Below are 25914 nucleotides of genomic sequence, written 5' to 3' on the forward strand. Positions count from 1 at the left end.
TAATTCCCTAAACCAGGAGTGGGCAATTAACTCTCCCAAGAGGCCAAATGAGAGACTGCGACTGTTATGGAGGACTGAATCAATAGGCTAAAATGAATTCTCAATATTAATATTAAGATATATTGATTACAATTATTTTATATCAATATTCATTGTATCACTTAATATTGAGCAGAATTAAATATGCTGACAACCCCCTCATGAGCTGGCACAGATCGCCCTATATGCCGCATGAGCCAACACACAGCCCCTACATACAGTATGAGCTCCCACATAGCCCCCTATATACAGTATGAGCCCCCACATAGCCCCCTATATACAGTATGAGACCTCAAATAGCTTCCTATATACAGTATGAGCCCCCACATAGCTTCTTATATACAGTATGAGACCCACATAGCCTCCTATATACAGTATGAGCCCCCAGGGCCGGCGTCAGCACCCGGGCAAGTGCCGGGGCCCTGGCGAGATAGGGGGGCCCATTCAAGGCCGGCGTTAAGGGCAGGCAGCTGCCAGTGCCTAGGACCACCTCCCCCAGGGGCCCTCAGCTAGCGGCACATCACGGAGCTGACTCGGCAGGGGAGGGGGAGCGGCCAGGGGCTGTCTAATTACACTCACCTACTCCTGGCGGCTGGTGCGGTCCCTGCAGGTCCCCGGCTCCCCAGCTTCTTCCTGTACTGAGCGGCCACATGGTACCGCTCATTACAGTAATGAATATGCGGCTCCACCTCCCATAAGGGTGGAGCCGCATATTCATTACTGTAATGAGCGGTAACGGTGACCGCTCAATACAGGAAGAAGCTGCTGGCGCCGGGAAGCAGGGACTGCACAGGGCCAGGAGCAGGTGAGTATAACGGGGAGGGGAGCATTGCGCTGCGTGATATTCACCTGCTCCTCGTTCCAGCCGCCGCTCCGTCTTCCACGTCCTCTGCAGTGACGCTGAGGTCAGAGGGCGCGGTGATGGGGTTAGTGCGCGCCCTCTGCCTGAGCGTCAGTGCAGAAGACGCTGAAGAAGATGGAGCGGCGGCTGGAACAAGGACAGGTGAATATTGAAAGTGCCGGGGGCCTGAGCGACGGAGAGGTGAGTATGTGATTTTTTCCTTTTTTTTTTAATCGCAGCAACAGCAAATGGGGCAAGTGTCTGTATGGAGTATCTTATGGGGCCATAACGTTTGTGCAGCACTATATGGGGCAAGTGTCTGTATGGGGCCATAATGTTTGTGCAGCACTATATGGGGCCTGTGTCTGTATGGGGCATCTTATGGGGCAATAACGTTTGTGCAGCACTATATGGGGCAAGTGTCTGTATGGAGCATCTATGTGGCCATAACGTTTGTGCAGCACTATATGGGGCAAGTGTCTCAATATACTACATGGCTGTTCTATTTACTACATGGGCTGTGTTATTTGCACATCCAATTGGAAAAGTGTTTCAAGTGGGGTATCACAAGGCTCTGTCCTGGCCCCTGTGTTGTTCAACATTTTTATAAATGATCTAGATAAGGGAACTAAAGGTAAACTAATCAAATTTGCAGACGATGCAAAGCTATGATGGATAGCTAACACTAGAGAAGATGTATAATGGATTCAAAAGGATCTAGAGAAGCTTGAACAATGGGCAGCGACTAATAGAATGGTATTTAACAGGGAGAAATGCAAGATTCTACATCTGGGCAAGAAAAATGAAAGTTACATCTATAGAATGGGAGGAATAGAACTAAGCAACAGCATGTGTGAAAAAGACTTGGATATACTAATAGATCACAAACTGCACATGAGTCAACAGTGTGATGCAGCAGCAAACAAGGCAAATACAGTTCTGGGATATAGTAAGAGAAGCAAAGAGTCTAGATCACCTTAACTAATTATCCCCCTCTACTCCTCCTTGGTCAGGCCTCATCTGGAATACTGTGACCAGTTCTTGGATTCACATTTTAAAAAAGACATCGAAAAACTGGAGCAAGTACAGAGAAGAGCGACCAGAATGGTGAGCGGACTGCAAAGTATATCCTACGAGGAACGGTTAATGGATCTGAGAATGTTTAGCTTTAAAAAAAGAAGGATAAGAGGAGACTTAATAACTGTTTACAAATTTCTGAAGGGCTGTCACATTATAGAGGGATCATCCTTATTATTTGCACATGGAAACACGAGAAGCAATGGAATGAACCTGAAAGGGAGAATATCCAGACTAGATATTAGAAAAAACTTTTAGACAGTGAGGGTGATCAACAAGCGGAACAAGCTGTCACGAGAGGTGGTGAGTTCTCCTTCAATGGAAGTCTTCGGACAGAGGCTGGACAGACATCTGTCTGAGATGGTTTCGTGAATCCTGCTTTGAGCAGGGGGTTGGACCAGATGACCCAGGAGGTCCCTTCCAACTCTACCATTCTATGATTCTACACAAGCTGTAACAGGTCATCATTATATTGTGTGTCATTTATAATACTGATATCATCTTATGTGACCAAGGGGCCTTCAAGCCCTTCAGGCACCGGGGCACATGTATAACTGTGATCTCCTCAACCAACTTAAAAACTTAATGTCCACTCACCTGGATATGAAGGACTTTCCTAATGTAATTCATTAGAAATGATTTTCCTGTACGCCTCTCTCCAATCACACTTATCAGGAAAATAGGGTATTCTTCAATTCCCTCTCTCAGGAAACACATTCTCAGGACATTCTCATTTAGATCTAGAAGACCATTTTCATCAACACTTATTAGCTGCAGGGGCATGGGATTTAGGGGCTGTAGGGACGACTGCAGGGACTGAAGAAATAAGGAGTAAGTTAGTTTTCATAACTTTTACTTTATAAAATCAGAAAGGTGTAAATAATATCAATTTCATGGATAACCACTTTATGCAACTGTCTGTTATTATTATTTTTTATTATAGCGCCATTTACTCCATGGCGCTTTACTCGTTATTTGTAATTGTGATTATATCAGACGAATGCAATCTGATTAAAAATCGGATTGCATTCGGATCAAGGTTATTCAGTGCTCAACTGCGATTTTTTTCATCAGCTCGTATCGGATTGCAATCGGACTGATAAAAAAAAAAAAAATCGCAGCATACTGCGAGTGACAAATAATGTGTTTACCTAAACAGTGGTGATCCAAGTCACACCATCATGACACATGCCCCGACACGTTTCGCACCGACTTTCTCAGGGGGCCAAGACTGAGGAAACCGATGCGAAACGTGCGTCGGGGCACGTGTCATGCTCTCAGCCATGAATACAGGTGAGAACTAGTGATGGCTTGGCTCACCACTGCTTAGGTAAACACATTATTGGTCACTGACTTAGTATCTTTGTATTACGCTGTATGCTCCTTATGTGGTGTCATGAGTCCACCATTGCCGGTCTGGCTTTCATCATGATTATATGCACCAGCACTTATGTTTCTATATATATTTCATGTGAAGGCCCCTTCATCTGTGTCTATACCTATAGGATGACACCACGTATGTGGTGCACCTTGTACCCAATTTGAATAGCTCTGTCATTGATTAATCTGTTGTGATACATGATTGTTCTGTATATTTTATTGAATCAATATTAAAATTTACTTTTCATATATTTTTTGGTGGTCTATATGCTCCATGTGTCTGTGTTTAATATGTAATTGAGAGCTCCATAGGGTTAAAACCCTTTTCAGTCCCGATAGATAAATTAAATTAAGGACTGAGTGCTTATATTATGGTGTCTGCATCTGAGATATGCTGAGAGTATATGCAAATTTCGCAAGCGCCAAGTGAAGTCAATGGGTGTGTTAAAAAAAAAAACAACGCATGGCACTTGGACCATGCGACTACTGTCTGATTTTTACACACCCATGTCCTTTGAAAAGCCTGCAATTCATCTGCTGCATACAGTAAAATCACAGCGTGACCCGACAAAATAGAGTAGAATAGATATATACAGTACATATTATGGATAGATATAAAGACGTCAGTGACCTCTATAATTAGTGCAGTGTGTTTAGCTTACTGTATATCTTTTTTTTTTACTTACTAAATTATTTTCTGAAAAAAATGGCAAGGGATCCGCTAACATTTTACTAACCAGCAGAGGGAAAGCGGACAGCTGGGACAGACGTTTATAGCCAAGTAAGGGGGTAATACATGTAGAGCTTCAAAGACTATTAATATCAGCTCACAGCTGTATACTTAGCATTTCCTGGTTATTAAAATGGGGGACCCCCCCAAAAAAATAACGTAGGGTCCCATATAATTAATAACCAGCAAAGGCTAAACAGACAAATGTGGGATGATATTAATAGCCTAGGAAAGATCCATTGATATTGGCCTCCTCCCAGACTAAAAAAATTTGCTCTCAGCCACCCCAGAAAAGGCGCATCTCAGTAGCGCAGCTACTGGGGGGGCAGAGGGGGCCATTGCCCCGGGCCCAGTCACCTGAAGGGGCCCACCAGGAGATCCACTGCCGAGTCTGAGGTGTCAGGGAGAGAGCAGCACAATGCAGGCTGCAGAGCCCCCCTCCTGCAGAGTGCGATGTGGTCTCACCCGAGGAGTCTCTTCCTGGCTGCCAGCAGCAGCTGCAGTTAGCTTGGTTTAGCTGGGGCACTCTGGGTCCTAGTGCCCTCCTGCATCTACCTGGACACTTCCTGGTTCTCCTCACTGCCTGAAAACTTCATCAGTAAGTGGGGATGGAGTTTATTAGAGTAATTCGGATTAGGCATATCATGGTCACTGTGGGGGTGAATGTCAGAGGATTGTGGTATTGTAGGGGCTGAAGTGGGAGAGGACAGGGCACTGTGGGGTAAATGTGAAACGATGGGGGTTATTGTGTGTGTGCAGGGGGACAGGGCACTGTGGGGGTAAATGAGAGAGGATGGTGGTATTGTGGAGGGAGACAGGGCACTGTGGGGTAAATGGGAGAGTTTGAGGGTATTGTGAGGGCTGACGTGGGTGAGGGGGCACTGGGGGGCTGATTATTATTATACTGTTTAATGTTATGAGATATTCACTCCATCATATGTGAGGGTACGTGTCCTCGAGGTGTATTTGCAGCGCTTTGGACGCAGCAGATACCCCGCTCCGCCTAAAGCGCTGCCCCCTGTTGTACGCACGGTGATTCCGCATATATTCATTGAACACAGGTGGAATCACCGCATCCTATTCATAGACTGTTTTATTTATCTTGTGGAGACGCAGCATCTCCACAAGATCAATAGACATGCTGCTGTCTAGAAAGACACGCCACATGTCCGGTTACGCAGGTCTGCCACCTGCGTCTATGTACGCATAGTGGAGACGGGATTTCATAAAATCCCCTCCACTATACTGTAACATCTGGAAGCTGCGGTTTCGACGCTGCGGATGTACACAGCATCCAATCCCCAGCAAAAACCCAAGCAATACGCCCCTTGGAAACATACCCTAATAGTTGCTGTTGGGGGCTGGAGATGGGGAGGTCGGGGGGGTTTTATTATTGCGAGCTGGGTCTTTTATAAGTATTAGTAAAACAAGCATAGCAAAGAAGGTTAATATTACTATAACAAGGATAAGTATTAACATAAGGGTGCAGACAGACACTGTATAACTCATGCGACGAGCGCATTGCAATCCTCGGACTGGCCCTGACACTTCTCCTGACATAAGCATCAGGGTACGTGCACACGTCAGGATTTTTAGCGTTTTTTTTTTTTTTGCGGTATTTCGCCATAAAAACGCTATAAATCCGGTAAAAAACGCTAACATTATGCATCATATCTTTTAGAATGCATTCCGCATTTTTTGTGCATATGTTAGCGTTTTTTTCCGCAAAAAAAACGCATACCGCAAAAAATCCGGACATGCTCTATCTTTTTCCGGATTTCCTGCGGATTTCCTATCAAAAAGAACATTCCGGAAAATTTAAAAAAAAAACGCAAAAAATCCGCAAAAATTCCGCGCAAAAAACGCACAAATTCCGCGCGAAAAAAGCAAGCGGATTTCTGGCAGAATTCTCAGGATTTTGCCAGGAAAAAATCCTGACGTGTGCACATACCCTAACAGCGTGATAAATTACTATGCAACTGTCAGCCTCAGGTCAGGAGAGCCGACGGTCAGTCCGAGGACTGCGATGCGATCCTCACATGAGAAATATGTCCGTCTGTCTGCCCCCTAACAAGTATAACAATACAGTAACCACGGGCTGCATTCTATGTTATAAGAATAAATTGCTTATAATTACATTATTAAAGGGAACCTGTCACCCCCCCCCCCCCCGGGCCTATTAAGGTAGTAGAGCCAGCCCCCCGAACTCAATACAGGTATGGCGCACAATTTATAAAAGTGAATATTTCAGCGTTATTAGGGATCAAAAACATAAGAGCCACCTTCACAGAATGCAGCCTTAGTGCTGAAGAAGGTGGCTCTTTTACCTTAATAGGCCCTGGGGGGGTGACAGGTTCCCTTTAAGTTATTAAAGGCTTGGGATAATTGTCTGCAGTCACTCTAGAGACTGCCAAATCATGATGGGGTGCACCTGCCGTCATGAGACCCCAAGACCACTGGTGTGATCAGGCGCTCATGCCAAGACCACTGGTGTGATCAGGCGCTCATGCCAAGACCACTGGTGTGATCAGGCGCTCATGCCAAGACCACTGGTGTGATCAGGCGCTCATGCCAAGACCACTGGTGTGATCAGGCGCTCATGCCAAGACCACTGGTGTGATCAGGCGCTCATGCCAAGACCACTGCTGTGATCAGGCGCTCATGCCAAGACCACTGGTGTGATCAGGCGCTCATGCGACCACGTTTGCTATTTGCACGTGTTCACTAGACAAGTTTGACTTCTCTCAATAGAAGAAAATCGTCACATGACCTCCTGCTCTCATCAGCGATGCTGGGGCCATTATTACTGTACATAGGGGGACTCCTAAATATTAAGTAGACACTTACGTAGCATTGAAGCCTAACTACTGGGTGGCAGATAGTGCTGTACCGGCTGTCAGTCTGTCCCAGGGCATCAGTTACAGTCGCCGCTCTCTATACACAGAGCGGTGACTGAAAAATGTGGAATTAATAGTATATACAGATGGGAAAAGTGAATGGCTCCACCGGAAAGAAGTCACCATTGTGCAGTTTCACCTGTCTTTCACTAGGGGGACTTGTCAGGGAGTCACAAAAACATTGAACTTTAGGAAGGCAAAGTTTGACCAGCTTAGAGATGCCCTTAATCTGGTAGACTGGGACAATATCCTCAGAAATGAGAATACAGATAATAAATGGGAAATGTTTAAGAACATCCTAAATAGGCAGTGTAAGCGGTTTATACCTTGTGGGAATAAAAGGACTAGAAATAGGAAAAACCCAATGTGGCTAAACAAAGAAGTAAGACAGACAATTAACAGTAAAAAGAAAGCATTTGCACTACTAAAGCAGGATGGCACCATTGAAGCTCTAAAAAACTATAGGGAGAAAAATACTTTATCTAAAAAACTAATTAAAGCTGCCAAAAAGGAAACAGAGAAGCACATTGCTAAGGAGAGTAAAACTAATCCCAAACTGTTCTTCAACTATATCAATAGTAAAAGAATAAAAACTGAAAATGTAGGCCCCTTAAAAAATAGTGAGGAAAGAATGGTTGTAGATGACGAGGAAAAAGCTAACATATTAAACACCTTCTTCTCCACGGTATTCACGGTGGAAAATGAAATGCTAGGTGAAATCCCAAGAAACAATGAAAACCCTATATTAAGGGTCACCAATCTAACCCAAGAAGAGGTGCGAAACCGGCTAAATAAGATTAAAATAGATAAATCTCCGGGTCCGGATGGCATACACCCACGAGTACTAAGAGAACTAAGTAATGTAATAGATAAACCATTATTTCTTATTTTTAGTGACTCTATAGCGACAGGGTCTGTTCCGCAGGACTGGCGCATAGCAAATGTGGTGCCAATATTCAAAAAGGGCTCTAAAAGTGAACCTGGAAATTATAGGCCAGTAAGTCTAACCTCTATTGTTGGTAAAATATTTGAAGGGTTTCTGAGGGATGTTATTCTGGATTATCTCAATGAGAATAACTGTTTAACTCCATATCAGCATGGGTTTATGAGAAATCGCTCCTGTCAAACCAATCTAATCAGTTTTTATGAAGAGGTAAGCTATAGACTGGACCACGGTGAGTCATTGGACGTGGTATATCTCGATTTTTCCAAAGCGTTTGATACCGTGCCGCACAAGAGGTTGGTACACAAAATGAGAATGCTTGGTCTGGGGGAAAATGTGTGTAAATGGGTTAGTAACTGGCTTAGTGATAGAAAGCAGAGGGTGGTTATAAATGGTATAGTCTCTAACTGGGTCGCTGTGACCAGTGGGGTACCGCAGGGGTCAGTATTGGGACCTGTTCTCTTCAACATATTCATTAATGATCTGGTAGAAGGTTTACACAGTAAAATATCGATATTTGCAGATGATACAAAACTATGTAAAGCAGTTAATACAAGAGAAGATAGTATTCTGCTACAGATGGATCTGGATAAGTTGGAAACTTGGGCTGAAAGGTGGCAGATGAGGTTTAACAATGATAAATGTAAGGTTATACACATGGGAAGAGGGAATCAATATCACCATTACACACTGAACGGGAAACCACTGGGTAAATCTGACAGGGAGAAGGACTTGGGGATCCTAGTTAATGATAAACTTACCTGGAGCAGCCAGTGCCAGGCAGCAGCTGCCAAGGCAAACAGGATCATGGGGTGCATTAAAAGAGGTCTGGATACACATGATGAGAGCATTATACTGCCTCTGTACAAATCCCTAGTTAGACCGCACATGGAGTACTGTGTCCAGTTTTGGGCACCGGTGCTCAGGAAGGATATAATGGAACTAGAGAGAGTACAAAGGAGGGCAACAAAATTAATAAAGGGGATGGGAGAACTACAATACCCAGATAGATTAGCGAAATTAGGATTATTTAGTCTAGAAAAAAGACGACTGAGGGGCGATCTAATAACCATGTATAAGTATATAAGGGGACAATACAAATATCTCGCTGAGGATCTGTTTATACCAAGGAAGGTGACGGGCACAAGGGGGCATTCTTTGCGTCTGGAGGAGAGAAGGTTTTTCCACCAACACAGAAGAGGATTCTTTACTGTTAGGGCAGTGAGAATCTGGAATTGCTTGCCTGAGGAGGTGGTGATGGCGAACTCAGTCGAGGGGTTCAAGAGAGGCCTGGATGTCTTCCTGGAGCAGAACAATATTGTATCATACAATTATTAGGTTCTGTAGAAGGACGTAGATCTGGGTATTTATTATGATGGAATATAGGCTGAACTGGATGGACAAATGTCTTTTTTCGGCCTTACTAACTATGTTACTATGTTACTATGTTACCATCTACAACTGTACTGTGATCTCTCTATGTCATGCAGGACTGGTATCTACCACTATATGGTATTACTGTATGGCGGTAATATCAGTACTGGTTATTGTATAGAGATTTATTTTGTCTGTGGACACAGAAAAGGGCCTATGTGCAAGAACAATATATGGGCCCTTTGCAGCCCAAGAACTTCTAAAAATACAAAATTGCACCTTATTTAGAGGTAGAAAAGGCCCCCCTTAACTCTTGGGCCCATGTGCTGCCGCATAGTTTGCACTAATGATATGTCCGCCTGTTAGGGGCCCACTCACATGTTTCGCCCCCCCTGAGCTGAACCCCTAGCTACGCCTCTAGTTCTAGCACTTTGCTTTGCTCTTCACACTGGTGCAGTGGCAAGTGGGGTGATAGTTGGGGGGGTTGATTTCAACTTTGTATTGTCAGGTGATATCAAGCCCAGAGGTTAGTAATCGAGAGGCAGCTATAAGACGCCCCCATTACTAACACCATAGTGATGTTGTATAAAAGAAAAAACACACACAAAATAAAGTCCTATAATTGAAATAATGACATAGACTCCTTTAATTAATCTAAACTAAACCAAATCAGCTATACTAATGTCAACACCCAATCCACTGAAGCCAATGTCTCCTGTAATAGAATGAAAATAATAAACAACCATATTCCTCACCCGTCTGATGAGAAGATAATAATCCAAATTTCCCACAACGCATTTAGTTATGCTACGTCTAGAAGGCAGGAATATGTTTATTATTTTAATTCTTATCGACGTCTCGCCATTACTAACCTCTGGGCTTGATGTTACCTGACAATACAAAGGTGACATCAACCTCAATACTATAATCCCACTTGCCACCGCAGCAAAGCAAGTGGGAAGAGTGAGGCTAAGTGCCAGCATTGGTGCATCTTATGGATGCACATTTTTTGGGGCGGCTGAGAGCTGATGTTTAGTCTGGTTGGGGGCCAATATCCATAGGCCCTTCCTAGGCTATTAATATCAGCCCACAGCTGTCTGCCTAGCCTTTGTTGGTTAATAATTATAGGAGGACTCTACTTCATTTTTTGGGGGAGTCCCCCATTTTAATAACCAGGAAAGGCTAAGTATAAAGCTGTGAGCTGCTATTAGGGTATGTGCACACGATGCAGATTTAGTGCAGAACTGCAGCAGATTTTTCTGCAGCAGAAACGCTGCAGAACTGCACTGTGATTACAGTACAATGTAAATCAATATGAAAAAAAAAAAGCTGTGCACATGGTGCAGAAAAATCTGCGCAGAAACGCTGCAGATTTCAAAGAAGTGCATGTCACTTCTTTTGTGCAGTTCTGCAGCGTTTCTGCACCCCTCCATAATAGAAATCTGCAGGTGCGTTTTTGATGCGTTTTTTGTGCAGATTTGTGCACAAAAACGCATAAAAAACGCATCAAAAACGCATAAAAATGCACCTGCGGATTCTGCCAGGAGATGCAGATTTAGTGCAGAACTGCAGCAGATTTTTCTGCACCAAATCTGCATCGTGTGCACACAGCCTTAATAGGCTGGGAAGCTTCCTGGATATTATATCTGCACCCGGCTGTCCGCTTTCCCTCTGCTGGTTAATTTATTTAGTAAAAAAACACATGTACAGTAAACTTGCAAAGCACTAATTATATACAGTATCTCATTCACATATTTATATCTATCTATCTATCTATTTATCTATCTATTTAGAAAAAGAAAACAAAGAACAGCACCTTATAAAAAATAGCTGGGTGCAAAGCTCCCTAGGTACATACCAGTATATTAAATATTAAAAAAATGGAAGCAGCACACCATCATAGTCACACAGAGAGCCGAAACGTCGCATGATGGGCTATTAAAAGCTACTTTTTTCTTAATATTTTTTTTTATCTATGTAATCTCTCTCTCTCTCTCTCTCTCTTTCCATAGAAAACTATGTGTAAGGTACATAGAGAATTGCTCTATGTAAAAGCTGATGTTAAAAATCGCATTGCAATCAGATTGCATTCGCATGGAAATCAGATGTTAATCGGATGGTAGGTGTGAAAAATCAGATTGTACTTGCATGAAAATCGCATGACACTTGCAAGACACTCGTCCAACTTTGCTGGATTGGGATGAAAAAAAAAATTACACATCTCGCCTACTGCGGTGGGATCAGTGGGGTGAGAATTTATTTTTCCAGGTCTCTATAATTCAGCAAAAGGACAGCTGTCTATTTTGATGAATTTGCCAGAAGTGAATAGCAAAAAATGTTGGATCCAGAATAAACTGAATGGTTTGTAAAATTCTAAGAGATTTCATTTTGCATTGTACAGATTCACTCATCTCTAATTAGAAAGAAATAGTATGTTACAGTAAGAAATATACAGTAGGTGATACATTTCTTTGAAGAGGTTATCCAAGAATGTAATAAAATTAAACCTGTCACTGAATTGAAATGGCAGCCTGTCCAAGTCATGTGTCAGGTTTCGGGAGCTGGGTTTTTTCATACTGCAGCTCATCCTATGACTCAACTGACAGAGAAGCTACATCATGTGCACCGATACCTCAGTATCTTCTGTTCAGCTCTCTGAACACAAAAGATTTTTCTCCATTCTCAGTCTTCAGTGTGTAGTCATCCAAGGAGAAGATTTATTTATTATTTATTGTTCTTATAGGGTACGTCTGCTTACGATACAGCTCCTCTGTCAGTTGAGACACAGATTTTGGAAGCTGCGTTTCTTCAGACTGCAGCCCTTCCCAATACGCTACTAGGATGGGCTGCAGTACGACTAATGTGATGGGGGTCATTTTATTAAGGGTTTACGCTGCAGGGTTATCATCTAGTGCTGCAAAGACTACACTTAATAATAATAATAATAATAATAATAATAATAATTTTTATTTATATAGCGCCAACATATTCCGCAGCACTTTACAATTACATGATCTCTCACACTGTATTATTATTTATATATCACCATTAATTCCATAGTGCTGTACATGAGAAAGGGGTTACGTACAGAGTTATGATATACTTATCTATGTTTTCATCATAAATTTAGAATCTCATTAAATGTCACATATTTGTTCTGTTGGATTCATAAACCTTTCCTTGCCATCATATATAATCAGAGGCCTACGGAAGTACCATAGAGAACCTATGTAACTTTTTAGATGAATGGTCATTTAAAAAAAGAAAGATGTGTTTTTCTTTGCCCAAAACAGCTCTGACCTTATTTATTCCTTTGCGGTTGATGCATGATGGACAACCACCTCCAACGTTCCCTTTTAAAGCTCGATATTTATAAAGACAATTCAAGCAGAAGCTGTGTCCACAGGGTTTACTGATGGGATCCTGTATCTCTCCATTGCAGAGAAAGCATATATAACCAGCACTCCTGTTGTAAAACATAAAATTAAGTTTGTTAAATACCATATCTTAATGACCTGGTGCTTTTGATTTGTACCTTTTTATTACTACCATTTTGGGGAAAATATACTTTATTGCTTAGTGTGAAATAGCAAAGGAAAGGTTGGTTATATAATTCAACTTGACATAGTGGTACACCAGCTATCTTGCCTCTGTACAGGGGAATTCTAATAAAGCAGCTTTGTACTACTCCTTCCATTTGTGGATGACGGAATGAGCAGTGCTCCGTGAGATGTTCAGAGCTTGGCCTATTTTTTTTAAACCCTGCATTACTCTTCTCCATAACTTTATCCCTGACCTGTCTGGTGTGCTCCTCGGTCTTCATTATGATCTTGGATCACTAATGTTCTCAAACAAACCTCTGAGGCCTTCACAGAACATCTGTAGTTATACTGAGAATAAATTACACACAGGTGAACTCAATTTATTAATTATGTGACTTCTGGAGGTAACTGATCACTCAGGGTTTTATTTAGGGGAATGAGACTACTGGGCGCTGAATGCAAATATATGTCACAATTTTCCAATATATCTATTTTAAATACTTAGAAAACCATGTATCATTTTCTTTACACTTCACAAATACCGTACTTACTACTTTGTGTTTGCAAATCGCATAAAATCCAAATAAATTACACAATTTTGTACAATTGACTCCCCAAGAGGGAATCACGCCGTCAAAACGTGCGTAGGGGAAATGGCACCATGGCTTGGTTAAGGCATTATTATACCCTCTTACAGCGCATGTTTATAGTTATTCATGAGTATTTCAGAATCTCCAATGTTTTGATCATAGTGTTCATTATAGTGCACTAAGCACTTCAGTATGTACTATATGGTCTGTAATTGACGTCAAATGCTGTGACTACTGAGTAATGGGAGAGACTGGGGAAGAAATGCTGTGAGGACTGAGTAATGGGAGAAACTGGGGAAGAAATGCTGTGACTACTGAGTAATGGGAGAGACTGGGGAAGAAATGCTGTGACTACTGAGTAATGTGAGAGACTGGGGAAGAAATGCTGTGACTACTGAGTAATGGGAGAAACTGGGGAAGAAATGCTGTGACTACTGAGTAATGGGAGAGACTGGGGAAGAAATGCTGTGACTACTGAGTAATGTGAGAGACTGGGGAAGAAATGCTGTGACTACTGAGTAATGGGAGAAACTGGGGAAGAAATGCTGTGACTACTGAGTAATGGGAGAGACTGGGGAGAGACTGGGGAAGAAATGCTGTGACTACTGAGTAATGGGAGAGACTGGGGAAGAAATGCTGTGACTACTGAGTGATGGGAGAGACTGGAGAAGAAATGCTGTGACTACTGAGTAATGGGAGAGACTGGGGAAGAAATGCTGTGACTACTGAGTAATGGGAGAAACTGGAGAAGAAATGCTGTGAATACTGAGTAATGGGAGAGACTGAGGAAGAAATGCTGTGACTACTGTGTAATGGGAGAGGCTGGGGAAGAAATGCTGTGACTACTGAGTAATGGGAGAGACTGGGGAGAGGCTGGGGAAGAAATGCTGTGACTACTGAGTAATGGGAGAAACTGGAGAAGAAATGCTGTGAATACTGAGTAATGGGAGAGACTGAGGAAGAAATGCTGTGACTACTGTGTAATGGGAGAGACTGGAGAAGAAATGCTGTGACTACTGAGTAATGGGAGAGACTGGGGAAGAAATGCTGTGACTACTGAGTAATGGGAGAAACTGGGGAAGAAATGCTGTGACTACTGAGTAATGGGAGAGACTGGGGAAGAAATGCTGTGACTACTGAGTAATGTGAGAGACTGGGGAAGAAATGCTGTGACTACTGAGTAATGGGAGAAACTGGGGAAGAAATGCTGTGACTACTGAGTAATGGGAGAGACTGGGGAGAGACTGGGGAAGAAATGCTGTGACTACTGAGTAATGGGAGAGACTGGGGAAGAAATGCTGTGACTACTGAGTGATGGGAGAGACTGGAGAAGAAATGCTGTGACTACTGAGTAATGGGAGAGACTGGGGAAGAAATGCTGTGACTACTGAGTAATGGGAGAAACTGGAGAAGAAATGCTGTGAATACTGAGTAATGGGAGAGACTGAGGAAGAAATGCTGTGACTACTGTGTAATGGGAGAGGCTGGGGAAGAAATGCTGTGACTACTGAGTAATGGGAGAGACTGGGGAAGAAATGCTGTGACTACTGAGTAATGGGAGAAACTGGAGAAGAAATGCTGTGAATACTGAGTAATGGGAGAGACTGAGGAAGAAATGCTGTGACTACTGTGTAATGGGAGAGGCTGGGGAAGAAATGCTGTGACTACTGAGTAATGGGAGAGACAGGAGAAGAAATGCTGTGACTACTGAGTAATGGGAGAGACTGGAGAAGAAATGCTGTGAATACTAAGTAATGGGAGAGACTGGAGAAGAAATGCTGTGACTACTGAGTAATGGGAGAAACTGGAGAAGAAATGCTGTGAATACTGAGTAATGGGAGAGACTGAGGAAGAAATGCTGTGACTACTGTGTAATGGGAGAGGCTGGGGAAGAAATGCTGTGACTACTGAGTAATGGGAGAGACAGGAGAAGAAATGCTGTGACTACTGAGTAATGGGAGAGACTGGAGAAGAAATGCTGTGAATACTGAGTAATGGGAGAGACTGGAGAAGAAATGCTGTGACTACTGAGTAATGGGAGAGACTGGGGAAGAAATGCTGTGAGGACTGAGTAATGGGACCTTTTCCGACCTTTACCCGACCTTTTCTCACCTTTGAAACTGCTAATACTCTTACTGTCGCTCTTCTTCACTCTCGTCTGGACTACTGCAACTCTCTTCTGATCGGTCTCCCTCTTTCCAAACTTTCTCCTCTCCAATCCATCTTAAATGCGGCAGCCAGGGTCATATTTCTGTCCAGCCGCTTCACCGATGCCTCCATCTTGTGCCAGTCATTACACTGGCTACCCATTCGCTACAGGGTCCAGTATAAACTCATCTCTCTCACCCACAAAGCTCTCCACAGTTCTGCACCGCCTTATATCTCCTCTCTCATCTCTGTCTATCACCCTACACGTGCCCTCCATTCTACAAATGACCTAAGACTAACAACCCCCGTAATCCGAACCTCGCACCTCCGCCTCCAAGACTTCTCTCGTGCTGCGCCAGCTCTCTGGAATGCACTTCCCCAGACGATCAGACTGATACCTAGCCCCGACCTATTCAAGCGCGCTTTAAAAACCCATCTCTTCAAACAAGCCTACCAAATCAACTACTCAGTAAACTAACTTTGTCCTGTTCCCTCCTTCCAAAAATTATCTGCATGTGAATCTGCACCCTACTATTCATCTGTCTCCACACCCTCCATGCACACGATAACTGCACTTGATACTTGACTATTGCACTTAAACACACGGGCTGATGACCGGATCATGCAGCTTTATATGAAAATCCCTATTTATTATAATTGCCAGACCAGAAATAACAAGCACTTTTCACCTATCGTGTCCCCCCATTTCCTTGTAGATTGTAAGCTTGCGAGCAGGGACCTCACCCCTAATGTCACTGTTTAATTGTCTTAACTTGTACTGAATTTATTGTCTGTACATGTCCCCGCTTAATTGTAAAGTGCTGCGGAATTTGTTGGCGCTATATAAATAAAAATTATTATATTATTATGGGAGAGACAGGAGAAGAAATGTTGTGACTACTGAGTAATGAAAGACTGGAGAAGAAATGCTGTTACTACGGAGTAATGGGAGAGGCTGGGGAAGAAATGTTGTGACTAGTGAGTAATGGGAGAGACTGGAGAAGAAATGTTGTGACTAGTGAGTAATGGGAGAGACTGGAGAAGAAATGCTGTGACAACTGAGTAATGGGAGAGACTAGAGAAGAAATGCTGTGACTACGGAGTAAAGGGAGAGGCTGGGGAAGAAATTCTGTGACTAGTAAGTAATGGGAGAGGCTGGGGAAGAAATGTTGTGACTAGTGAGTAATTGGAGAGACTGGAGAATAAATGTTGTGACTAGTGAGTAATGGGAGAGACTGGAGAAGAAATGCTGTGACTACTGAGTAATGGGAGAGACTGGAGAAGAAATGCTGTGACTAGTGAGTAATGGGAGAGACTGGAGAAGAAATGTTGTGACTACTGAGTGATGGGAGAGACTGGGGAAGAAATGCTGTGACTACTGAGTAATGGGAGAGACTGGAGAAGAAATGCTGTGACTACTGAGTAATGGGAGAGACTGGAGAAGAAATGCTGTGACCACTGAGTAATGGGAGAGACTGGAGAAGAAATGCTGTGACTACTGAGTAATGGGAGAGACTGGAGAAGAAATGCTGTGACTACTGAGTAATGGGAGAGACTGGAGAAGAAATGCTGTGACTACTGAGTAATGGGAGACTGGGGAAGAAATGCTGTGACTACTGAGTAATGGAAGAGACTGGAGAAGAAATGTTGTGACTACTGAGTAATGGGAGAGACTGGAGAAGAAATGCTGTGACTAGTGAGTAATGGGAGAGACTGGAGAAGAAATGCTGTGACAACTGAGTAATGGGAGAGACTAGAGAAGAAATGCTGTGACTACGGAGTAAAGGGAGAGGCTGGGGAAGAAATTCTGTGACTAGTAAGTAATGGGAGAGGCTGGGGAAGAAATGTTGTGACTAGTGAGTAATTGGAGAGACTGGAGAATAAATGTTGTGACTAGTGAGTAATGGGAGAGACTGGAGAAGAAATGCTGTGACTACTGAGTAATGGGAGAGACTGGAGAAGAAATGCTGTGACTAGTGAGTAATGGGAGAGACTGGAGAAGAAATGTTGTGACTACTGAGTGATGGGAGAGACTGGGGAAGAAATGCTGTGACTACTGAGTAATGGGAGAGACTGGAGAAGAAATGCTGTGACTACTGAGTAATGGGAGAGACTGGAGAAGAAATGCTGTGACCACTGAGTAATGGGAGAGACTGGAGAAGAAATGCTGTGACTACTGAGTAATGGGAGAGACTGGAGAAGAAATGCTGTGACTACTGAGTAATGGGAGAGACTGGAGAAGAAATGCTGTGACTACTGAGTAATGGGAGACTGGGGAAGAAATGCTGTGACTACTGAGTAATGGAAGAGACTGGAGAAGAAATGTTGTGACTACTGAGTAATGGGAGAGACTGGAGAAGAAATGCTGTGACTAGTGAGTAATGGGAGAGACTGGAGAAGAAATGCTGTGACTACTGAGTAATGGGAGAGACTGGAGAAGAAATGCTGTGACTACTGAGTAATGGAAGAGACTGGAGAAGAAATGCTGTGACTACTGAGTAATGGGAGAGACTGGGGAAGAAATGCTGTGACTACTGAGTAATGGGAGAGACTGGAGAAGAAATGCTGTGACTACTGAGTAATGGGAGAGGCTGGGGAAGAAATGCTGTGACTACTGAGTAATGGGAGAGACAGGAGAAGAAATGCTGTGAGGACTGAGTAATGGGAGAGACTGGAGAAGAAATGCTGTGAGGACTGAGTAATGGGAGAGGCTGGAGAAGAAATGCTGTGAGGACTGAGTAATGGGAGAGACTGGAGAAGAAATGCTGTGAGGACTGAGTAACGGGAGAGACTGGAGAAGAAATGCTGTGAGGACTGAGTAATGGGAGAGGCTGGGGAAGAAATGCTGTGACTACTGAGTAATGGGAGAGGCTGGAGAAGAAATGCTGTGAGGACTGAGTAACGGGAGAGACTGGAGAAGAAATGCTGTGAGGACTGAGTAACGGGAGAGACTGGAGAAGAAATGCTGTGAGGACTGAGTAATGGGAGAGGCTGGGGAAGAAATGCTGTGACTACTGAGTAATGGGAGAGGCTGGGGAAGAAATGTCACAGCATTTGACGTCTATTACAGACCATAAAGTACATACTGAAGTGCTTATTGGAGATTCTGAAATACTCATGAATAACTCTAAGGGTATGTGCACACGTAGCGGTTTTTGCGCAGTTTTCCATGCGGTGTACAGTACAATGTTAACCTATGGAAAACAAAAACCGCTGTGCCCATGCTGCGGAAAAAGCCGTGCGGAAACGCTGCAGTTTATTTTCAGGCAGCATGTCAATTCTTTGTGCGGAATCCGCAGCGGTTTGGTACCTGCTCCATATTAAACATCCGCAGGTGTCTAAAACCGCAGAGGAAACCGCACAAAAAAAACGCGATAAATCCGCAGTACTTTTTGAACTGCCGAAAAATTCCGCAACGGAATCCACCACAGCGTGTGCACATGGCCTAAACATGTGTTGTAAGAGGGTATAATAATGCTACTACTGAGTAGTGGGAGAGACTGGAGAAGAAATGCTGGGAGGACTGATTAGTGGGAGAGACTGGAGAAGAAATGCTGTGACTACTGAGTAATGGGAGAGACTGGAGAAGAAATGCACTGAGGACTGAGTAATGGAGGAGGCTGGAGAAGAAATGCTGTGGGGACTGAGTAATGGGAGAGACTGGAGAAGAAATGTTGTGAGGACTGAGTAATGGAGGAGTCTGGGGAAAAAATGCTGTGAGGACTGAGTAATGGGAGAGGCTGGGGAAGAAATGCTGTGAGGACTGAGTAATGGGAGGGACTGGGGAAAAAATGCTGTGAGGACTGAGTAATGGGAGAGACTGGGGAAGAAATGCTGTGAGGACTGAGTAATGGGAGAGGCTGGAGAAGAAATGGTGTGAGGACTGAGTAATGGGAGAGACTGGGGAAGAAATGCTGTGAGGACTGAGTAAAGGGAGAGGCTGGGGAAGAAATGCTGTGAGGACTGAGTAATGGGAGAGACTGGGGAAGAAATGCTGTGAGGACTGAGTAATGGGAGAGGCTGGGGAAGAAATGCTGTGAGGACTGAGTAATGGGAGAGACTGGGGAAGAAATGGTGTGAGGACTGAGTAATGGGAGAGACTGGGGAAGAAATGCTGTGAGGACTGAGTAAAGGGAGAGGATGGGGAAGAAATGCTGTGAGGACTGAGTAATGGGAGAGACTGGGGAAGAAATGCTGTGAGGACTGAGTAATGGAGGAGGCTGGGGAAGAAATACTGTGAGGACTGAATAAGTCTAAGTTCACATTTGCGTTGTGCGCCGCAGCGTCGTCGCCGCAACGCACAACGCAAACAAAAACGCAGCAAAACGCATGCACATGCGGCCCATGCGGCGCTAATGTTAAAAGATAGGGCCGCACGACGCATGCGTTTTTGAAAAGGTCGGCGCCGCCCGAAAAATGCAACATGTTGCGTTTGACGCGCCCAGGCAGGTGCGCCCTAACGCCGCATGCGGCGTAAAACGCAACAAAACGCAACACAACGCATGCACATGCGGCCCCAATGTTAAAGATAGGGCCGCACGACGCATGCGTTTTGTTGCGGCGGCGACGCTGCGGCGCAAACCGCAAATGTGAACGTACCCTAATGGAGGAGGCTGGGGAAGAAATGCTGTGACTAGTGAGTAATGGAGGAGGCTGGGGAAGAAATGCTGTGACTACTGAGTAATGGAGGAGGCTGGGGAAGAAATGCTGTGAGGACTGAGTAATGGAGGAGGCTGGGGAAGAAATGCTGTGAGGACTGAGTAATGGGAGAGACTGGGGAAGAAATGCTGTGACTAGTGAGTAATGGAGGAGGCTGGAGAAGAAATGCTGTGACCACCCAGTAATTGGAGAGGCTGGGGAAGAAATGCTGTGACTAGTGAGTAATGGAGGAGGCTGGGGAAGAAATGCTGTGAGGACTGAGTAATGGAGGAGGCTGGGGAAGAAATGCTGTGACCACCCAGTAATTGGAGAGGCTGGGGAGAATCCTTTGGTGTAAGGGTAAGGGGGCTGCGGAGAGTCCTGATGTAACTACTGTGAGGAGGTTGGAGTTCCCCCGGTTTGACCACTCTGTGATGTATCTTCGACGCCATGATTCTTCAACACTCCAAACACCGAGTAATACTACTAAATCTTTGGTCTAGTTTTTCTTTTTTTTTGTGGGATGGAAATTTGGCACCAAAAATTCCATAAAGAGAAAAATTATTTAAAGGTGTTGTCCCATCACAGACCTCCACTAACTACCATAGTTCCTTGGAATCTGGACAGAGATACTCCAGAAAACAGTAAGAATCAACAGCATTTAAGGATGGAGTTGTGGAGAGAGAGAGAGACATTTATGTGGGATATGTCGTAATAAAAAGTAATAATATAAAATCACTTCCTACCTGAAATGTGGCTGCATTTTCTGCTCCAGATTTAACTGCTTCTTCTTCTTCTTCTGTCCTCTATCAGTCTGTTAGTTGCTTTCTCTGGTCTTTTATTCTTCTCTAGAAACTCCTCCTTTCATGGTTTTCACAGAATAGAAACTGAAACTGCACTGTATCCACTTGTACTTTATGAATCATTTTAATATTACATATTATATAACAGCTATAAATAAATATAAAATGTATTCAAGATACAGTAGAATATGTGTGTGAGATATATATATATATACACACACACAATTAAAACAAGACATTTACATACAGTGAAGCAAAAACATTTTCAGAGACAGGAACCAAGATAGTAACTAGCAGGTTTAAACTCATAAAATAATTTGAACACAACAAGCACCACTCAGCATAATTAAAGCAAGATGAGATCAAAGAGTATATATAACCATAAAATCAACTTTATTAACATAATTAAACATTAAACTGTACCAAACCAGAGAACAACTATCAAAGCAGGAATCATGTATGAGGATAGTAATGGCGAGTATCACCAAGGAATGTGAAAAGTATATAGCTTAAATGAATGCAAGGCAAGAGTTCAGCCTAGGGCGCACAAACAGGATTAGTATATATGGGAACACAGTTCATAAAGAGTTATAGATTGTACAAAAGGCAGAGTGGTAAGGAAAGGATGTGAAGTCAGCGCCAAATGTCCTGGTAAAGTCCAACATTTACTCCAGGTGTCCTATATAAAGGGTACTTTACTCATGTGAAATGGAGGGTAGGTTGGATGTGCATGTAGCAGCGGTGCTAAAGTGCTTGCTGTGCAAAGATAGTGTAAGAAAGTGTATGTGCTTGGTTATTACTTGCATAGTTATATGATGAATAGACCCCGACCTGCCGCCCATATAAAAAGATACATCTGCATGTTTTTCCGAATACCTGACATGAAATCAGAATAAACCTCTCGTTTTAGGTCAATTAAAATTACCATAATTATTAATATTTGCGAAATACCAGAATAATGAGAGAGAGGGAATGTTTTACGGCATTTTTATTACTTACTGCAAAGTTAAAGGTTTCATCCATTTCATTAGTATTTGGTACCATTGTCCTTAAACTGAATGACTTGGGTCAAACAATGTAGATATCGTTCCACAAGCTTCTTACAATAGTTGGTCGGAATTTGGGCCCATTCCTCCTGACAAAGCTGGTGTAACTGATCCAGGTTTGTAGGTCGCCTTGCTCGCAGCGGCCTTTTCAGCTTTGCCCATAAATTTTCAGTAGGATTGAGATCAGGGCTGTGCGATGGCCGCTCCAAAACATTGACTTTGTTATCCTTAAGCCACTTTGTTACCATTTTGACTGTATGCTTCTGGTCATTGCCCATTTCGAAGACCCATTTCCGCCCAAGCTTTAACCTCCTGGCTGATGTCTTGAGATGTTGCTTCAGTATAGCCACATAATCTTCTTTTCTTCTGATGACATCTATTTTGTGAAGTGCACCAGTCCCTCCTGCAGCCTTTCAGCCCATGCTGATACAGTACTCGTTTCTCTGTGGATATTGATACAATCTTTCCAGCTTCCACCATCATCTTCACAAGGTCTTTTGGTTTTGTCTTTGGGTTAATATGCACATGTCATACCAAAGCACGTTCATCTCTGGGACACAGAACCCATCTCTTTCCTGAGCGTTATTGATGGCTGGACATTCCCATCTTGTTTATACTTGCGTATAATTGTTTCTACAGATGAATGAGGCACCTTCAGGTATCTTGAAATTGTACCCAAGGATGAGCCAGACTCGTGCAAGTCCACAATTCGCTTCCTGATATGTGGGCTGATTTCTTAAGACTTTCTCATCATGCTACACAAAGAAGCAGTGTGTTTCAGGTGCGCATTAAAATACATTCACAGATGCGTTTTTATATATAGATATCTGAATGAGGCCTTAGGGCTTGGCTTGTTCCCTAGTAGCGTTTTTTCAGCATTTTATATGAACGTTTTTTGAGCATTAAAAAAAGGTTTCATTTTACAATAGTAGCAAAATGAATAAGAATAAAAATCTTACTCAGAGTATGTGCGCGCAGCATCTCTTTTACGGTATGTGGATTCCAGTCACAAACTGCCTGAAAATGCACAGTTAAATTTCCCCTGATCATAACACACAGCACATTGTGCACATGTTCCATCTTATGTCACTTTTTTAACCACTTCAGGGTTCAGAAACTGTGAAGCGATTAAACAAAGTGACATTCATTCTTTGGGTGGCTTCCAGCTACAACGACGGTGAAGCCACCAGCAAAGACATGTCAGGAAAACGTACGCCGGCGTAATGCCTGCTGCAGCGCAACCTCCACCAGGGGGTGCGGGTGAAGGAAAACAGGTACACTCACAGTGAAATTACAGAGCAGCAGGCAGAAGCCACTAGGTGGAGAAAGAGTAGACAGAAAAAGCCGGGTCAGCTCCAGAGAGGGAACAAAGTACCAAAAGTCACAGCAATACACATGGTCAGAAACAAGCCAAAGAAGTCAGAGCCAAAATGGTATTACTGCAAAATATAAATTATACAAATCCTCAGAGCCCCATTATGCAATAGGCATGATATCAATATCACAGTAACAAACCCAACAGTAAGGTGCAAAATGTAAGTGCAAGTGCAGCGCCCCAGAGACCTGGTCGTTGCAGTAATGTCGCTCTGCCACTAAGGGGAGTGATGGTACGTCTGATGGCACTAAAGGAGTTCACCTGACCAGGTATCACAGTCACACACTACATTTCACACTCCGGCCACCAGGGGGAGCAAAAGGTTCTATCTACTAGGCCACTCCTCACACTTTGGTAAAACTGGGGGTTGGATAGGAAGTTAGTCAGAAGCTGACTGGGTTTTGTCCAGGCAACATCCCGTGGCAGGGGGTGTTTTGGGGAAGATTCAGAGGGGTCCCTGTCAGGCGTGGGAACCTGGCAGTGACTCAGCGACAAGGACAGATCGTTACAGAGCCGCGCCTGCACTACCTTGTGGCGACATCTAAAGAAAGGACACGAAGCGAAGTATATTGTGGACATTAAGAAACGAGATCAAGCACAAAGGAGAGCCAGTAGGAGTCGTGCCCCGAGATCGGCAACATCCTACTGAGGCGCGTAGCCGGTGGCCAGAACGCCGAGGAAGTAACTGACTCCAAGCATTACTTCAAACAGAGGCAGGACAGTTGATTATAGGTTGGCTGTCTAACATACATCACCTAAGCAGACATAGGGGGCAACCGTGGAGCGGGGCATCTCTAGGGTCCCAGAATAGCTCCGAGCCTTCTCGTCATACGGGTGCATCCTAGCCATATCAAACTGGGGGACGAAGCAGAACATCAGAACAGAAACAACAGTTGTGAGGACTACCCCGAATGCTCAGCAGGGAAGGACTACAGCACACAGGTGCTAGTGGTAGGCACCGATTTCCACCTGCAAAGGGAACTCTGGATGTGCCTTCGGACTGGCCGGTCTCAGCCAGCCCTGTTAACAGTGCTCCGGATTGAGGATCCTGAAGTCACCAGTAAAGGTAAAGAGAGTGCAACCCGGTGTCCTCGTTATTAACTGCGCCTCACACCATCGCCACCTACACCACTTGGAAGCCCTGGGGATTCACTTCACCTGTGGGAAGGTATACCATCTAGCTGCCATCACATCACCCCAGCGGACCCCAAGCAGCGTCGGTCACCCTGACCGAACACCACAGGTGGCGTCACAAACACCTAACAACTTCCATCACCCTTTCATTGGGCGCCCCGTAGCAGGGTCACGGACCGGGTCCAGCCACCGTGACAATCCCAGAACAGAGACAGAGAGGACCGGTACCAAGCGAACCCGCGGCCCTGCATCTGGGGGCGCTCCAACTTGGCGTCACGAACAGGATCGTACTTAAGCCTGAAGAATTGGGTCATGTGTGCCTTGGAACTGTGTTAGAATTGTGCTTGAACTGTGACTTATTGCAAAGACTGTGCATTGCTGATTGCCGCAAGGATTCCTGCCAAAATTGCCGCCATTATAGCGCCACGAGGAGCGCAAGAGAAGATGAAGGGTGTAGAGTTGTGGGTGTGAAAGAACTGAGAAGCGCGAAAAGCAATGGCCGCCCAGTCTAAATATTTCTGTACCTTGAGGGCGTGTCCATCAGCAGCCGAGATCCGCCTCCTGATCCTCAATGGGGCGCGGGGACCAAAGAAACGAAACCGCCCACGAAGAAGAGAGCGGGAAAAGGACAAAGAGGACAGCAGCCACGTGGAGGACGCCATGACAAGCCACCCGGAGCCGGAGCGTGGGGTCGAAGACGGAGACTCCCCCAGCTACCCGGAGGAGCATCGTGGCAAAACCTTCACTGCTGATACCGAGTCCCTGCAGCTTGGAATGGAGGAGCTGATCGATCAACTCCTGCAGCTGCAGGTGGAGACCAAGTCCTCGCATCCAGTGGCGCCTGTGAAGGATCCATCGTCGCTGATGTCGCCCCTTGTGCCGCAACCGGAGCCCCTGCTGATCCCATCGCCGAGTCCGTCGTCGACAGAGTCGGCCGACCCCGAAGACACCGTGATGGCAGGTAAGGACACTGATCCTGCCCCGGTGGCTGAGGACCTGTTGGTGGGCCCGGTTGCAGCGCCGCCTCCCTACGGCACTCACCACCTTCAGCGCTTTGACCCCTGGGACCAGGTCACGGGTATGGGGCTGTTCATCGAGGCCCCGATAGAGCCCACTACCCTGCCAGGTGAAGTCCACGCCGCACGGACCGTATACCGCTGGGTGAACCCTGGGTCAGACTTCATGGGGTTCCCCAGGGCTGAAAAGCGGGAGGGAGAGAGAGTGGAGGCCCTCAGCTGGGAGAGGTACCAGGCCTAACTTGCCCGGCAGTGAGAGGAAAAGGAGGCCGAATATCAGGCCCAGGGTCAGGCCTACGACCAGAAAGACCGGGCGGTCAAGGCCAAGGCCCGTAAGGACC

General features: G+C 44.6%; 1 protein-coding gene across 3 annotated transcripts in view; it reads right to left on the minus strand.

The window, feature by feature from the left end:
* The window catches only part of LOC138677069 (RING finger protein 112-like), a 90084-nt gene extending 69012 nt beyond the window's left edge, over window positions 1-21072 (minus strand). For 2 of the 3 annotated variants that reach the window (XM_069766903.1, XM_069766904.1), the window contains exons 1-3: window positions 20946-21072; window positions 12582-12747; window positions 2555-2773 (exon numbers count right to left, since the gene is read on the minus strand). In XM_069766903.1, coding sequence (XP_069623004.1) covers window positions 2555-2773; window positions 12582-12747; window positions 20946-20962 — 402 coding nt within the window. In that variant the 5' untranslated portion in view covers window positions 20963-21072. The remainder of the gene's footprint in view (window positions 1-2554; window positions 2774-12581; window positions 12748-20945) is intronic. The other variant, XM_069766905.1, reaches the window with a different exon arrangement.
* Window positions 21073-25914: the final 4842 nt, after the last annotated feature.

The sequence above is a fragment of the Ranitomeya imitator genome, chromosome 4 (assembly GCF_032444005.1).
Source record: "Ranitomeya imitator isolate aRanImi1 chromosome 4, aRanImi1.pri, whole genome shotgun sequence".
Lineage (NCBI taxonomy): Eukaryota > Metazoa > Chordata > Amphibia > Anura > Dendrobatidae > Ranitomeya > Ranitomeya imitator.